Genomic DNA, 17,969 nt, shown 5'->3' on the forward strand with positions numbered 1-17,969 from the left:
GCTACCGAAGCTATATACCAGTCACAATAAGGAAGACAGCAGTTTTTGTTGGTATTGGCCTTTCCACTCACAGACCTGTTTATTTCAAAAACAATGTTGCCTTTTTATCTGAACATGCTATCCGCCTAACTCTGTAGGAACTATACGAAAATAATCTGTCCAACATGACGTCCTGTCCTTAATGAATCCAGGTAAATGCCATTTCCGATATATTGTAACTGCGCAGGCTGTCGTAGGCTAACAAGGCCTGAAAACATTTGACCTGATCGCCGTCAGGTTAAATATTTTCTGCAGTGTCTGTGAGTGACACGTAATATAAGCTTTCCTCGATTGGCATATAGACTTAATTGAATTGCAAATAATTATAAGATAAGTGTCAGTCTACCATTCATATAACACCGGACTTATTGCCCTTACGATAAATGATGGGCATTCGCTTGCACCGCGAGACAAGGTTAAGGCGGCCAGTCCTCTGAGCGAGACTGAGGCTTGGAAAATGGCGTTACTTTTCGATCGGCTGAAAAATTCAGTTGTTCACTATATAACAGCGGCGTTGACTGCACGTGTCATGAGTAAATCGGTGCCATTTTCTCATTCCATTATAAACCACATGGCGCCACTTAGAAAGCGTAGCGTCTAGGGGATGGAGATAGCGCTTATGCGGTCGCCGCCGACGACGATGAAATGAGTCACGCATTGTTGGTGCTGTGATCTACTGCGTCGCTCTATAAGAACCACAGAAGTGACCGCCAGACGTCCAGCGTCCCCATAAATCCTAGTCCTATCGTATCACCTTGTATATACAGTATCCAAAGCATGCAAAACCTGGCTAAGGTCCTCCGATTAGTTCCAGAAAATAGAACTCTAATAGATATTCCAGAGTATTCTGTTAAAATGTTAGAGAAATCCAACATATAGCTTTCCCAATGGAGCTGTACTTAGCCCAGCCACTGGCAGCTACTGCTGCTGCTACGAGACCTTTCGCCTTCTAACATCTATCAATCGAGTCAGCCCGCTCCACTCTGGTTTTCTACTATATCCCGTTGGTATAAGTCTACCGTTCATTTGTCCGTCCGTCTTCAGGTGCCTGTTTGTGTTACGACGGCTGTTGTTGTTGTTGTTGTTGGCGGCGTAAATTGTAGCGCTAGGCATTATAGCAAAAGGGAAGAGATTCGATGAACCGAAATACATCACGGACGCGGCAGCATCGTTTTCCCTGCGAGCACCGATACACCCCTGCACCAAATGATCCGCGCGTTCAAATAGTTAAACTTGTGGTGTTGCTCGCAATTGATTTGATTATTGGGGCAGTATCAGATGTCGCTGAACTTGGGTAAACGTCTGACCATTTCCGTTGGCGCTTCGCATGGCCAAAGACCAGAGAACGACGGCATTGAGACTAACGACGGGCAAATATCAACGGAAAAAAGGTGTTTTTTTTGCACCGCCATTGTCCGCGCGATAGTTTACTATTCTCTGCCTGTCAGCCAGCCAGCCAGCCAGCCAGCCAGGCAACCACCTTCAGTAACAAAGCGCACGCTATTTATGCGGCTGTCGTGCGTTGGAAGCGTGTGAGGGTGCCTATCTGAAAAATAGTTCTTGGACCTGTGAAAGGTACTCGGCGGATTCTGTTAGGACCACTCGATAAGGTCGTCGCGGTTGGTCGCAATTTGTGAAGACGTCTCGGAGTGAGTTACGTTTGAATTTGATTGAAATACATAGATCTGACTTACTATTATTACTAATTCTTGTATTTCCATGATCATAATAAAAATGTTTCTCTTAGAAGCTTTCAAGTTTAGTTGGACAAGTATAAACAAATTGTTGTTGTTGTTGTTACTTTGTAGATATTCAAAATTGTTTTGATGTGAATTAATCTCTTCTCATTTACCAGATGCTATCGGCTTATGGCGGTACGATAGCTGAGTGAAAAATTGACGACCTGTGACCCTGGAAATTTGTGAGAGACCTGTGGTTTTGGTTTGATGGGTTCTTTAATACCTGTAGCTTCACCTAACGTTCTACGGTGATAGACGGGAATCAGCTAGGGTGACACAAATTTGAGTTCTTGCCTAAATACCAAAAAATTTTTCCTATGAAAGCCTTTTCAAAAATTAGATTACTATATTTTTCTTCTGTACCGCTCAACGACAAAAACAGGATCAATTTTTGTTCGAAAAACCTTTCCAAAAATTAAGAATTAATCATGGCTTAGACACGAGAGCAAAAAGATTACTTACCGCATCACATATTGTTCGACCAGAAATTCGCTACGAGTTAACTAATAACACATTTACGGTTTTTTTTTTTTTATTTCACATTTAGAACTCAAATTATGATGTACTGACTCGCAGATACAACGGCCTTGAACTCCATAGTGGTTATACGTTTGTCGTAGGTGGCCAGAGATTTGTTTGATATAGCGTAAAGAATAAAAGTTTTGGAATCCAATCTGAGCTTCATAGGTGTGAATATTTTTGTCAGACTATTTTGGACAATCAGACTTTTTGTTGGAAAGTATAACTGCACAATGTATATAAGTTTTACAGTGTTAAATTTAACCGTGTTTTCACAGACTCTCCGAACAGTTGGCCTTGGTGAGAGTAAAACCCGTGTGTCTCTAGTTGAAAGCTCTTTGAAACCGGTAGTCATGCCCATTGTCCGGATCTCTTCATTTATGCAGAGTATTCATCTGGGTCGAGCAGATCGATTTAGAATAGAGGTGTTTAACCTGGTCGTGGTACGACTATTCAGTTTTTGTGCTGCTGCCAATTATAATGTTAACTATATATCAGTATTTTTAAGTGCCTTCTCAAGGCACTTAAAAATACTGATCATTAACAATAACCAACATACTTTATTATTAAAATGATTTTTTATTTAATACTGGAAGAAGGTTTTATTTTTGCCTCCATTAAAGCTAAATTTGTTTCAGGGTGCTTATGGTTGAAAGGTTCGTGATTCTATTCGTATTCTAAGAAACAGCATCCTTTACTATGCCTGCCGCAGTATTCTGAATAATTTACGTCGCATAAAGCCTTTTACATTGAATTCGTCATAATTACGGAGACTTCCTCTTTTGTTCACGGGAAGCGCTCGGGTTATTTCCCGGCCCAATAAGCTGTTCGATATAATATTGTTCGATAGATCATCGTAAAGTGCGCGCACAATTTTCATACCCTAACACACTAGTGCCATGGGTCTAGTTTTAAATACACATATAGCCCCCTTTATTTGTATACGAATGTATCTATGCCGAGCATGGCATTTCATGCAATCGAAAAAAATCAATTTGAATATTACTATTTTTGTCGTTTCCTCAAATTATTTAATAACTTGAGCAAAAACTTACTTTCACTTTGACTAGACAGAACAAGTTTGAGCTCATAACTTGTCAGCAATTGCTCCTTAACAGAGGGGCAAAGTTAACAAACCTCTACCTTTTTTTGCCGTATCTTGCTGTATGTGACCCGAAAAAACCGTGCTTATAACTTTAATTTCTTTTGCAAAAATAACTTATCAAGTGCGTGTTATCCCCTTCACACACAAACCAGAGGAACGAGAAAGTTTTCCACGTTGTGCAACTTCCCCTTATGCCTGCTATCAGCATATTCAGCCTCTCCGAAACGCCTGGAACGTATGCAGTAGCTTTCACTCCCTTCTTTCCATGTACCTGGCGAGATTCCTGAGCGGATTCTCTGTTATCCGGCCGTACATTTACCATATGATTTCTGGACAGCTTTATAAGCGTATCTCGGAAAGAACTTCAGCACTCCGATTTGTGTTAGAGACTTAGCCTACATGTGTCTGTGACTGAACGTACTGACTAGAACAATTTTTTTGCGACCGTTTAATGTGTCTATTGTATATGTGTGTTGTTATTTTCCTAACACATAAATCCTATGATACGGTTTGGGTAAATTCGGTGTCTATTTCCAATAAAAGCGTCTTCTGCCTCATATTGTGTCATTACAGGCTATCATCTTTGCAAGTTTCAGTGCTTTTTCTAACGGCCCCTTATGTTCGCGTCGATTTGATCGTCGATAGTATTTGAAACTCGAAAAGAAATACGCTGTCAACGATGGGGGTGTTCGATTTGAACAAGTTGTTGTTCTTTAGCATTCTTTGGCTTACGGCGAGAACCGCCGATATCGAATCTTCTTTGGGACCACAGTCAAGATTGAGGGCCGCGCTCTTCCCGTTGTCCTCAAAGTCCTCCGAAGGGACGCCGGCAGCCGCTGTCCCTGCTATGGTCGAATCTGCTATTACTACTACAACCACCGCTGAACCTACTACCATTTCTTTAATGGTTACTTCACCAGCGACGACGGAATATGAGACGACGATTAAGGCTGTTTCATGTCCTAATGGCCAGGACCCGATCATCGACGTGAGTCTATCTTTTTACTAGCACAGTTCAATATGAATGTGGCCATACAACAGATGGCAACTAATTACACCCAGTTGTAGCAATGCGAAGTTAAACTTTTCGATGGACCTTATAAGCAGCTAACAAAGGACGGCTTTTTGAATATGTTCTATGCACGGTAATAGAGTATGCTGTGAAAAAAAAACACATAAAATTTTTAAAAAGATGATTGCGGTTGAGTACCGAAATGAGTGGAAAATCGTTGTGGGCCGTACGAATGACAATAATGTAAGTGAAGTTTGACGGGGTCTGAATTAAAAGGTCGAACTGATGTCCGCAACGAAACGAATAGTGCACAAATACAGCCCAGCCTGTTAAATGCGAGTTAGTTGATAAATAGAAAGCGGGACACTTTCCAAAATCAATGTCAGTTTCATACAATATTCGTTGAAAGAAAAAAAAAAAAAAGATTTTTTTCATAGTGTTCCTCTGATCGTCAGAACTAGACTACTCTGCGCGTAGTAGACTACTCTGAGAATAGTAGTTTACAATGATCTTAAATCTTGTCTCTGAGTGCAAAAAAATTACACATGCCACTTAGCCGGGATATGTGATGTTCTTAATGAACATGAGATTACTTCCATATATTGATAAGATTATGTGAAATCCGCTGCGCACAGGGTGTCCTCGGGTTATCACTGAACTTTTTGTGTTTACTTATGCATAAACACGGAAGAAATCTCGGGACAGTTTAGCCAATCAGTCATTACGGCTGTATATTTCTCCCATGGTGTGGCATAAGCTGTAAGGGCTGTCGTACAATCCGCCTGCCTGTGTTTCCAAATTCGTCTTCATATACTTTCCGACGCCTAATGAAAAGTTGCTCTTTTTTAGTGAAAATCTCCAACTTATTTACATCGAATGATCTAGACAATTATTATCTCTGAAAAAAAAATACGGTAGGATGACATAGTATACTGGCCGTGAACGGTAGCGAAGATTCTGTATAGAAGGTGAAGCTTATTTATTTTTTGCTTTTAGTTTGTTTATAGTATAGTTACTAGTAAGTTTTATTGTACTCCACTGGGAAGCATCAAGTAAACTATAGAGCACATGTCACGAACCCATCGAAACTAACGACCATTGATCTGTGCTGGACTGATTATCGTTGTCAATTGTTTTTGCCCGCCTAACATCGATCACCAAGCAGATGTCTTTCTATTGATATGATAACCTTGTGAAAATATAAGAAGCTTCAACATTTTAGCACACGCCTATTGAAATATACATCGACAGATATATATACATGTGCACTATTATAACCAGTCTAATATTTTAGGAGACATCGTGTTTTATCCTCTGTCCTCGTGCGGCGGTATTCTATGATTCACCTGGTCCGAAGCCTAAGGGGATGTCATGTATAATCAAAGAATACCTACAGGGAACCAATTCTCTTAAAGCAAAACATTCGGGTACTTGCAATGGCGGGGGTCGATGCATTAAACGCGACGGTATTACAGTCACGACGATGGGGGCTAGCAGCATGATTGCTTCCACCACTCCGGTGACAGGGACAACCGTAACTCAGGCCTTGTCCATCGCAGATCTCAGTGTCTCAACTAGCAGTCATCCTTCGTCAGAAGATCGATCCTTGATGAATTTACCGCCGACGACCACAGCAGTAGCCTAATGTGCTACCACAAATTACTTCTATTAATCGAAGTGGTGCGCCTAATAAACGAAACTGCAAGAAATCGAGCATAGTACGCCAGTGTTTCTTATTATGTTAATCACTTCTCGTTCATCCGCACTCATCCGCACTATTCCAGTATCGTATCTGTCAACGGTCAGCCTTCGATTTGCCTATATAGAAAGGTGGAAAGCTATATAGATAGCTTAATGTCCATATTTATATGACTTCAACAGTTGGGATGATAGAATTAGAGGAAAAGCCCCCCTGTGTATTGATTGCACCTATTAAGTACGAAAACTTGAGCCTGCGTTGCCAATAGAATTCGTTTTGCTCCGAGCACGTATATTTGTTTAGTTAGCCAATGGTTAAATAACGCGTGCGCCTAATGTCTCAATGATTATATGCAGTGTTTGGAAATGGGGTAACTATGATACCTCTATAAGTTAGCACTATAGAATACTGACGAGAAATGTAAACAGACGTTTATAAGTTATACGGCTTTAAATTGTCGTGCGTTCAATATTAATAGGTACATCCATTAGGGCATCGTATTATCAGAGTTCGTTTATACGGCTTTTGTCCATTGTTCGAATCATGGACTTGACCGATTTAAATAAATATGCCTTCGGGAATTACATATGCGAGATCTGATTCAACATTAAAACGATAAAACATTAAAACAAAAAAACATTTCGTCGATCGACATACGCTGGCCTGCTACGAAACATTTGAATCATTAGCCCGTTATTTAAGGACAGCTACCGAAAAGTATAGTCCCAATTGAAATTTTACGAACGATTGTCTTTGGCTACAGTTTTGTCAACGGGATTTAGCCGGGATTCAGCGACCCAACAATCACACGTGACCGTCGCCCGTAGTGATAGATTGACCAACAGCCAGAGCTGTTTATATGCCCTGTTGATCAACGATTTAGCAATTTCCATGGCCACCGCTAGGGATCAGCGACAATTGGTCATTTTTTTCGTCTTCTGAAGCATAACAGGGAGTTCGTTTTACAAAGGTCAATAGTGACGTATTTTGAAAGTTCATACATATATACGTTAAAGATGCTTGTACCAGACTTAAGGTAACGACTTTGTATGCAAGCGCACGACACTTGCAATAGCGTATTTCTGAGCTGATATCTCGACTGGTGCCGTTTTTTGAACCTTCGTGGCAATCTGACTTCGATCTGACCAATCGGTCGGTTCGCCACACCTTATCTTTTCACATCACATTCATATGAATATATATATGCCGCTATTTACTATTATACATGTATATAGACTTGAAAATGAGCTTACTCAATCGAACCTCGCAGTATCGACTCTAATATTATAGAAAAGAGGCGTATGTTGAGTCTTCCGTGGGGCAGTATCGACGATACCCGTAAACGCAATGGAAATTCATCTGCTCCGTCTTTTTCTACGATTTCGTGAAAACCAACATTTTCGATACAATCTACGAATCGCTGCTGTTTCTGCTTCCGTTATTCTGAGATTATAATCGTAGTCGTAAGGGAATCGTTTACTCAATGTTTTTCTACCGTCGAATATCGTCGTAGCTTGATGGGATGAGGTGGACGCCACCTCCCTACTTCTTTGCGATGTAAATAATATCGGACCGCTTCCCACGAGCTCGAACAGCCGTCTGCCGCATAACCGCACATGTTGTGGTCCGTATTCGGTAATCGATTGAGCTTCACTGCAGAGACTTTTGCTGAAGGAAAACTTTCACCGTCCAGCGCTTTCGAATGTCTCGGCGTTCTGGGAAGCGTAAGGAAAAACGTCGTCCATCATATAATACGTTTATGCAGAATGCAAGTTTTGTTCTTTCGTAAGCAACATTGCGACGCGTAAACATTTGAAGATACAGCATAGCAAATGGCAACGGAAAACTGTTCTAGATCGGCTTTTTTTGTTTCGTCGGCTGGTATAGGATGCTGTGCCGGACGTTTCAACACTTCGTACAGACCCAAATATGTGAATCGCAACTCAGTAACACTACCTTTCAGGCTCATTATTGCACCGATAATATAAATGGCTGACAAACTGATACATGGGTAAGTTCTGGAGATACCACCTCTCTGTGTTAATCGGGCCTTTAAGAGCTAGTTAAGGTGATATTTGCAGGCTCTTTTTATTAATTTCTTGGCATATAACACCGGGTACTTTCAACGTATTTGATTTCTCAGCTTTTCGTTCGTGACAAAAGTTAGTCATCTTTTATAATAGTTCCATACTGCTGTTATAACGAATTGCATTGACTTTTATTATAAATAGGTAAAGTGTAATGTCAGTTTCCCAATCATCGCAGTCAACCTCCTATGCAGGATAGTTTTATCGAAATGCTTAGGTCGCAAACGTTCCCTTCGGATGATAAGACATAGTACAATACATAGGCATACCATTCAATACACAACTAGGGAACATTAGCCACCTAAACCTATTCAGCGACGAATGGTTCAAGCGAGTCCTACTCTGTTTTTTTGGGTATCGGTGCCGTGAAAATTTGGCTAAAACTGGTGACCAGCAATCGCAGTTTTTCTTCATATCGTTACGGTTCTACAATACCTGACGTCATCGAACCAAGGCACCATCAAGCATTTACTCGCACCATGTTCGATTAATTTATTTATGATTTTTTTTTGTGCAGAGAAATTGGCCTGATTCGTATTGTCGACTTGATGTTATCTTACGGCTGCTGCAGAACGCCCGCTATAGCTATGTGTTGTACCGCGTTTGGCTCTTACTAATTGCCATTTAGCACCCATGCTATTGCTTGCCCCCGGTGACAATAATGATTCGACTGGTTCTACAGAAAAAAAAAACAGTAACATTGTATGTAGACGATGTTTGGTAATGATCTAAAAACAGGAAGAAGAGGTAGACGGCTTGCTAGCTTCCCGAATGGTGTTCGTTACACAGTGATTTTGACTCGAACAGCGGCCACGAAGACACACCTCGCAGGGGGCGACGATCCGTTCTGCACTCTCAGTATAATAACAATGCAATATTACTGCCCGTGATTATTGGTTTCGCCACCCGTCCTCCCTACATTAGGAGTCTTTAGCTAGCCACCATTGTTATCAACTTTATGAAGCCATTTGGATGTTCCCTGTTCGTGACCGAACGTATTTCTGCATAATAGATGTTGGTACAAAAATATTTCATCTTTTTTGCTCGCGGCAAGAAAAGGCACGTATGAGTTTGAAGCGCGTTAAATCTGATTTGAATATTATCGTCATTAGTTTCTTCCTGCTGTGCCACGCATACAACTTCGAACGATTTGTGTCGTAGAACCGGTTTGAAGTAATCGATCCTCATGGCAAATGGACGTCAGTGCATCTTTCGACTCGGTAAGTTGCACTGAGGCTAGGAGACAAAAGCAATGGTACGAAACAAAGGAAACAGATGCCAGAATAGAAATAAAGGCCAGACAACTTTTCTTTGCCCTATTTTTTCCTAATTCACACGAACTCAGTTGCTATTAGTGATCTTATCCATATGTATATATATAAGTGCTTGCCAAAATGTAAGAGACGTTGGTCAATATCAGTAATCTTATAGGTCAATAAACTAAATACGCATGGTATGCGACTACCTGTAATATTGCAACACAGGAGTTTTTTTAAATTAAAAAAAAACTTGTTGAAATCTATTCTAGGACAAAATTTTACAATTTGCTACTACTAAAGAAAATTTGCTACATATTTAGTGCGGTAGTATGATTTAACTTGGTCAAATAGCTTTCTGATATGTACAGCATTTGCATATTTCAAATACAAAAAACTCATTACTTTCGTCGTATAGTTTCGTGTACGATTATCTAATTACCATTGATACAATTCAGCGGTGCCGTCGTGTCTCTAATAAGAATCGCATTGCTGGCAATAATTATAGTGATGATGGTGAGCCTTGAAAAGCAGATAACGCACGAGACGACCAAGAGAAAAGACCGAAGAGAAAGATAGGAAGGAACAAAGAAATCAAGTTTATTACAAAGGCCCGTACCGGTTAAGCGAGAAATCCCAGAAGTTCCACTCGATCGACACTACTAAGGCCACTGTCGACTCACAAATTCCTATCACAGTAGTTCCTTTCTAGTAAGCGATATTGGCATGGAGGCATTTTTGCTTCAGTGCAGATTTTGTGCTTCGAAAAAAAGCCTCACGAAGTGTTCAGGGAGGCAGAACTACAAGCACTACTTACTACCCGTGTACACAGTTCCTGGTTACGGCAGCCCACCGATCGTACTCGTCTGGCCTTTTCTATTTCTAATAACTGGAGCTGGATGAATAGTAATATTAATGCTACGCTAATTTGCAAAAATAACGAGAATCACATAGGAGAGAGAGAGAGAGAGGAACAGTCCCTGACGGGTTACTAAGATGGTGCCCAACCGCCAGCAAGCAGCGGAACAAATTTTCGGAGACATTTTTTCGAGAGAAAAACTGTCTATCAAAATGCACTCATTGTATGACTCGTTACCTGTTACCCCTTCACTCTCTCGTCCATCACTGTGCACATCAGAGATAGAGGGCCATATCACCTGAGACGATCTATAGCGATTTGCGGCTGTCATTGCAAGTGTCCAGGTTGCGCCAACCAACTCCTAATATCAGAGCTTAATTTACATATGATGGCAAATACGTCATGTATCACATACACACCTGCAAGCAAATTGTTGCTATCTCGTGGGAATCCGAACGTTGGCTGAAAAATCGAAGGCCAGATTTCGTTAGTCATCAGAGAGGGATGATGTCCTGTCATCAAGTCAAAGATGCCCCGCAGTGGCCGGTACCTCTTACAAACAAGTATTCAAATAGACCAAAATCAATGTTTGGGAGACTTGGAAAAAGGCTGCGTTCGGATATACAACCGATGGCTTAAACAAACGTCACCACTAAGTGTTAGCGACTAACGAATTGTTCATTCAAACTGTGAACCTATTGAGGGCCTTCAATAAAAGCCTACGTTTTTGATGAGATAGAAATTATCTCCATAGTTCGTAGATCACACCATAGTTGCTGACTGTTATTTACATAAATTATAATATACAATGTAATTTTTCGTGCATTTCTCACATTTCCTTATTTACCTTTGTTAGTCCACTGCTTTCCTTTCATAAGTCACACGAGGTAACTCATTACGGTTCAATTAATAATATTTCAGCTTCTCCCTGATCAGATGAGAGTATGATTGGCCCAATTAGCTGCTCTGCCTATGACGAAATAGGACCAATGCAATATATACGACTAAGGGGTTCAAGCATAGAGATTCTCTATTCTTAACCTATTCGACATAAGCTACTCTAGGAGTGAATAGTCTACCGTTGTCAGGCTCATCTGGAGTCGTTCGTTTATTACCTGTATAGGGATCTTCGAAGTTTGGGTATGCGCGCTAGAGGACCCATCCTGACCAGGTCGTAAAGGGCCATTCTACTACTGCCTCGTTTGCGCGGCAAATATGAAAAATCGTTTTCGTTAGCTTTGCCAACCAAATATTCTTCTTATGACGGCTTCGTATACACAATTTTCGTATGATAACTTGGAAGTGCTCGTTATCATAATCAAGTGTGTGTTTGTATATAATCAGTGCACTTCTGCGTTTTGATGAATATGTGGATATTGGGTAGTATAGTTCCGTTCATTCTTCCAGCTACGTACAATCTCTCGTACTACATTGGTATATCAACCTATAAACAAGATTACTAGTACCTGAAACAAAGCTTTACCCGTTCTAAATTCAGTAGAATTCACTGTACCTTAGAAGTACAAGACCGTTGAAGTCGACCCGCGTTTCTTTGTAAAGGGCTATTTGTGTAGTTATAACTTCATGTTACGGACCACGCCACGGTTAGCTGCGTGACTAGCTATCCATTGAAATCACAACTTCGCGTGTATTTATTTCATAGGGTTGTACATCTTGTACAACGCTATGAAATATACGCGAAACATATGAGCTCTTTGCTAGAAATACGAAGAAGAATGCATGTGCCTAGCTATTTGTGGCTGGCTGACTGATAGATCCTTTATGTTAAATGTCCTTAGATTTTTTCAGCTTCAAAATCAACCTGTGTGTCCTAAATGTCACCGTCTGCAGTTTTTCCATGAACAGGGTTCTTGCTAACTTAATAATGAGTTATCCTGTTAGATTGCGAAAACCTTATCTTACTCGTCAACAGCAATCTCGATCAGTGTCTACAGGATTATAATCTTCTCAGCCGAGTCAACGCATCGCGATCTTTCATGATTAGTTACTTCGCAAAAGCGAGCTATTTATCTATACACGACGTTTGAGTCATTATATATTATATGGTCATCCCGCTGCTACCATTCGCACTTTTCTCTGCGACTTCAATAATAACTTCGTTCGACGTCACTTGCTAAAATTAATGTTTTGGGTTCTTCAAAAGCAGATGTACCGTATTTTAATGTTGCAACCTTTGTATTCGCTATCACTATGGCATAGCACCCTCACTAATCAACCTCACGAATCATCGCGAGCCCTACCCGCTTGATAGAGACAACAACTGACCGTTTACAACAACACCCTCACACTTTCGTCACGCGGTGATTCGTGGGGTGTTTCAAGCCCGTCGGGCCTCAAACATACATTTTTTTCCAGCCTTAATCAATCATATATATATTTTATAATATATTTCGAGAACAGGGATAATTGGGCTAGCGCTTGAGCTAGCCTAAGAGCGTCAAACGCTCTTTGTTAGAGCGTGGATATCAGCGGTAAATGGTTCACAGTCGTAAGCGACACTTCGCGAGTGTCGTTTGTTAAATAGTGACGAGTAGTCTTTTCTTTGGTAGCAGTTGTACGATTCGCTTTTTGTTAAACACCCAATGACGAGCAAACGAGCCTTCCCAATGAAAGCTCTCAGATTCTCTCCTTCTTTTAACGAGGGCTGTAATAAACGAAGAACCCGTTAACGTTTGGCGTTAGCTAATCACAGATCGTAACGGAAAAACCTAACTGGTGACATTTCTACAATAGTAATAAACGATCTCAGGCAGGGGTTGGGTTGGCTTCAAATCGGATAAAAACATCACCCATTAGAGGTATGAGTCGTAGAATCAGCAACAGCGCTATGGCCCCACAGTGACCAACCCTAGTTAGGCAGATTGGCTGAGTCAGTCACACTGACTTAGACAGTCTTCCATAGGAGAAGGATTATGGCGAAGCAATTTCGAGGGCGTGAAGTGATCGAGATCCTTTGTAACTAGCTATTTTGTATCAAAAATACTTCATTTCGAGAAAGCGCAGAGATATATTCAAACATACAACAGAGAAGAATTGCCAAATGCAGAATAAGCTACAAACATCTATGTAGAAGCTAAGTTACTTTAGCAAAGCCACTCTGACATTGGCCACCAAGAAGTTGTAAGTATAAGTAAAAGACCGGTTCGGCTTAACTAAAATGTGTATGGCTTGAAGTGAACTGGAAGCGTAGTTCTGACGCAGGTATGAAACAACGTACCTCTTGCTATATTTCCCTAATAAAAGTGTTACAAGCCACATACTCTGCGGTAAAGAGGAAACCGGCCGACGTACACACGTTGACTCACACAAAATGTCCGCAGAGATCGGCGGTTTATACGCTTATTCGTCGGCAGATATTACCTCGTAATGATTAGCATAACCTGTTCACTATAAATTGGCGTAAAGATCACCAAAACGCTTACTGCTATTTATTCTATAGGATGAGCCATAAATACTGCCATTCGACAAGGCCCTATCAACAAAAGGGTGTCAGAATCGTTACTGTGAAATTACTGAGACATGAAGAAGATCTCGATATATTTGAAGAAGCTTCCTTCTCTAGAAAACCGCATCACTGAACCAATAGGCAGATGCATGCAAATGTTTTCTACGAGTTTACGTTTGGCCCAGCTGCCCAACGAGCCCCAATATTGCTGGTGTATTGTCTCAAGTCTGCCCATTGTGAATAGTCTCTCTATAAGTATCTGAAATTTCTATTACAATTTGAAATATGTCATCGCGTCACTGAATGAAGCATTTAAGAATATATTCCACCATTGCCGCTAGGGCCGCCATAACACATTTAATGATAAGTTTTCGAGCGTGAACCCTATCCGGCTCTGCCAATCTTCGACTAAAAGGACTCCCAACAACTAACGTTGTACCACTTCCCTCTCGGCTTGCCCTGATGAAGCATTCAACCTATGTATAGCGGTATATAGTACAGCAAACAAACGAAAATAACCGACGCCCAATACAAGAAGCGTACGATATATTCAATATAAGACCCCCTATTCACAATGTAGACCGATATTCCTGCTCAACTTACTTAACGCCCACACGGATCTTCGTTTCGGAGCGAGTATTTGTTGCTTGTCAACTGTAAAAACCGGATTCATTGATTTCACGTCGAATAAAAATGAAATACCAAAAGCAATGTAACTGCTTCGGTAAACGAATGAAGTTACAAATGTCGAGATTACAACGTTATAGTCGATGGCAGCAGCTAATAGGGTGAAAAGCTTCACTTACTCGGACTTAGGTCTCATGCTATAGCCATTCATCGAGGATGGGTCTGGTCGGAGTTATTGTGTAAATGTAAGCTTTTGGTCGTTTGAGAGTGTCACAGGAAAATATTAGGATAGAACATCGAAAAAGAAGTACACTCACATAAGTGATCAATGTACCCTTGTAACTTTCATTTTACCTGTATACTCCTAAACCTAATAGGTTAAAGGCTAGCTGTTGAGCGATCTTCATTTCACGTCGTTCTTAAGAAGCAAAGCCCCTATACGCACTCGGCTTCCCTACCCTTGCTGGCATTGAAAGCAATCAGGAATATATTTAGCTTTGCAATGCTGTGGTTATGGGACAATGCTGAAGAAAGTGTAGCTATGTCAAGAAAGATAAGTTGATCGAATGCGGGAGACAACTCTTATATAGAGACCGTTGCGAAGTAATTATTTTAGCCCTTACTATTTCAAGCACCTGGGACGACAGGAAGAAAAATTCGTTACTTAATTAGAGCCTTACATTAAGTTCATCTCACTCTTAAGCGAAATCGACATTGTTCTAATCATGATTGAGTGATATCTGCCAGTAAAGCTTTCCTCATATCTGATAAGCTCGCATGTTAGTTTGTATGTAAAAAAATAGGACACATCGAAAGGTGCAAAAGAACTTCAGTAGCTCGGCTGAAACAGAAAAATAATACATGATGTTCATTTAATAGCTTATAATAGCTGCAAAACGTATGTTCTCTCAAATTATCTAAGATCGAGGCGGAAGTTCATCTTCTGGATAAAGTAGTTGGCTAGACGTTGACATCGACAAGCACTTATTTTTTAAGCCTTTAACCTCGCTAGAGATTCCTCCTACAAAGACAGATCATTTCTCTACAAAGTAGTTAGATAGCAATCGATGTAACGACAGGGTAGGTCTCGTCGCCGGAGACTCCGATTTGCTACTGCGCTATAACTCTGCCATCATAGATGAAGGGGAAGTTTATTTGGACCTATTCGGATCTTTTTTTTGTCCTAGAGCAATCTTTTTTCTATTGTGGAACACTTCCTTTTTTGTTTCGCTTTGCAGTATATCTATCACGAGTTTACTCACATAGCCAGTGCTTGTCGACCCTTTAGCCTGATAGTGGATAGTCTGAGTAATTTCGCATTTTGGCTGTAAATATTTCCACCCTATTGTTCCCCTTACGGTGCTACCCATTTGGCGAACGACCCTGTTGACGGTCGATGTCGGTTTTCCTGTAAAGGCCACTTGAAGCCAGTTGTCCCATGTAGTCATCAGATTGTAACAATCCCAAGAACTTGCACGATGCTCCGTCAACGCTTACGACACAAGCCACAGGAAACGAAGTCGCCCTGGTTACAGTACGTATGCAGGAATTACTGCAAGCGAGTCCGTGTTTTATTCGCTCACTTATCGATATAGCCGATAGGAACAGGACATGCTTGTCACCGACTAAGCCTTAGGCTGACGAGCGTGCTACCCTGTAGCCGCGGCGCCAATGCTTCGTTTAATGAACTCAGCATGCTGAATGAAATGATGTCGCTCTCTCTTTTTTTGCTGTCTATCTAAAGTAGCCACCCGCTTGAAAATTACACTTTGAATGGTGCTCTATATATCTAGCATTCACTCTCGAGGAGAATGGCTTGCCCATTCGACGATCGCTGCTATAGCCTTTGTCGCGAGGGACAGGGTCGAAATTCAGTACCCCGAATGACCAGGCGACCAGTCTGCGAGGCAATACTAGCTGCGTCTGTTACCGCCATCACACGGAGCCTTCGCCGACATTTCTACTCGACCCTACCGCACTCCCACTGATGTGTTCCTTTACATTCGGCAGCCGTGTAGCGGCTGAATCTATGAGCGAGACTCCAGCGACTAGAGTGTTTATGTGTGTGACAGAGAAGCATAAAGCGGAAAAGCAGAGGAGTGAAAAACGAGGGACAAGAAAAAGACTATAGATACGGCAGCAGGGTCCACAAAGACAGTGGTAGTAGGAATACTCTAAGCACTATCATCAGCAAAAAGTCTCGACTGAAGCCCCACTGAGGCGCATCGATAGTCGCCTTGCAGGCCAGCGACTGCCGCTAGTTGCTATTGCAGTCACTCTCGTTCGAGTTTCAACGCAGCTCGGAGTTCTCGAAGACTGATTAGGCTATTGTTGCTAGTGGGTACCTGTGAAGGTACGTTCATATGAGCCCTTTTCTCTATGTGCTTATGTGTGAGTGAGCGCTTAAGGTGCTTCGCGTTCATGCGAGTCCGTTCGGGTCGCATGCGCCAACAGTGGATGGTTGAATCGTTGTTATACAGAAATTGGGTGGATATATATATATATATATATATATACAAATATATATATGGGCTATGTATCGACAGAGTAACGGGGCTTTTTAAAAGTTGAGTCGTTGCGAATGTTGCTCGCTTCTTTATAGGCTGTAGTAAAACTAATCCTGGTTATAGTTACCCTAACATCAGCGTTTTCAAAGTGGAGAATTTTTGACGGGCACTGATGAGTCGATGACAAACGAATGCTACGGTATGGTATGGTTAATTGTTAATGATTCGCTGGTGTATATTAGTCCATTAATGGAAAAAAAGGCTGTTTCCATGCTCTGTCTTTCCACATGAGACGATGAAAGGTGTGAAGGTTGGGAACTCATTTGTGGCAGAGGACAAATCGTGGACCTAATTGGTTATTTCCTGACTAGTGACGACGGCCTATTGCATCAAAACAGTGCCATAATTTTCTGTTTGAATATCATCTACTCAGTAAAACGGTCAAAGACGTTAGCGTTTACGAGAGACGGCCAAGCTGGATGTGTAGCAATAGCAACATTGCAGTTATGACTCTTGTTGCCTATCACGTACTTGTTATTAGACGAACACTTTTCTCGAAAGGTTTTATCAAGCATTAGTAGGAACAATTACTGAATAACAGAATAAGACAAATGGCTCGGGCACAAATCCGGACCGAAACTTCTAGTTTGTTACTGGAACTACTTTGATCGAAATGATGCCACTGGTAGAACTAGTAGATATGTCGATATCTTGGCACTAATTCCTATAAAAAATTTTTTGTTGTTTTTTTTTGTACTGAACGCTTTTAATTGTGTTTGGCTTAGAACCTGTACTTTCGATTTTCTTAGGACACGTAGCAGCATAAGGACATTAGCAGCTATCGACGCCAGTCGGTCATTTTTGACAATAAAGTTTACTCCAGGGTTAGACGAAAACTCTATCAAGTTCATCATAACTTTCTAATTTCGACGTGTCGATTTCAACCTTCGTATTTCCAACAAGTCGCAAACAGCAACCCAACATTATGTTACGTCTGCTCATGTCGTTTTATATTGTTGTCTTTCACTATAGAGAACACCTCCCTAATACCCTA

At 41.1% G+C, this 17,969-nt stretch overlaps 1 protein-coding gene across 2 annotated transcripts; it reads left to right on the plus strand.

The window, feature by feature from the left end:
• The first annotated feature begins 872 nt into the window (after positions 1-872).
• Positions 873-6,135, plus strand: LOC111254115 (uncharacterized). Of its 2 annotated transcripts, XM_086975112.1 has the most exons (5): positions 873-1,688; positions 1,895-1,960; positions 2,576-2,722; positions 3,976-4,390; positions 5,709-6,135. In XM_086975112.1, exons 4-5 carry the CDS (start codon positions 4,082-4,084, stop codon positions 6,057-6,059), a joined length of 660 nt encoding a protein of 219 aa, XP_086831238.1. In that variant the 5' UTR covers positions 873-1,688; positions 1,895-1,960; positions 2,576-2,722; positions 3,976-4,081; the 3' UTR covers positions 6,060-6,135. The 2 variants fall into 2 exon arrangements, with proteins under 2 accessions (XP_086831238.1, XP_022670375.1); XM_022814640.2 differs by lacking the exons at positions 1,895-1,960; positions 2,576-2,722 and having other exon boundaries at positions 880-1,688.
• The last annotated feature ends 11,834 nt before the right edge of the window (positions 6,136-17,969 follow it).

The sequence above is a fragment of the Varroa destructor genome, unplaced genomic scaffold (genome assembly GCF_002443255.2).
Source record: "Varroa destructor unplaced genomic scaffold, Vdes_3.0 BEIS01000007.1, whole genome shotgun sequence".
Classification (NCBI taxonomy): domain Eukaryota; kingdom Metazoa; phylum Arthropoda; class Arachnida; order Mesostigmata; family Varroidae; genus Varroa; species Varroa destructor.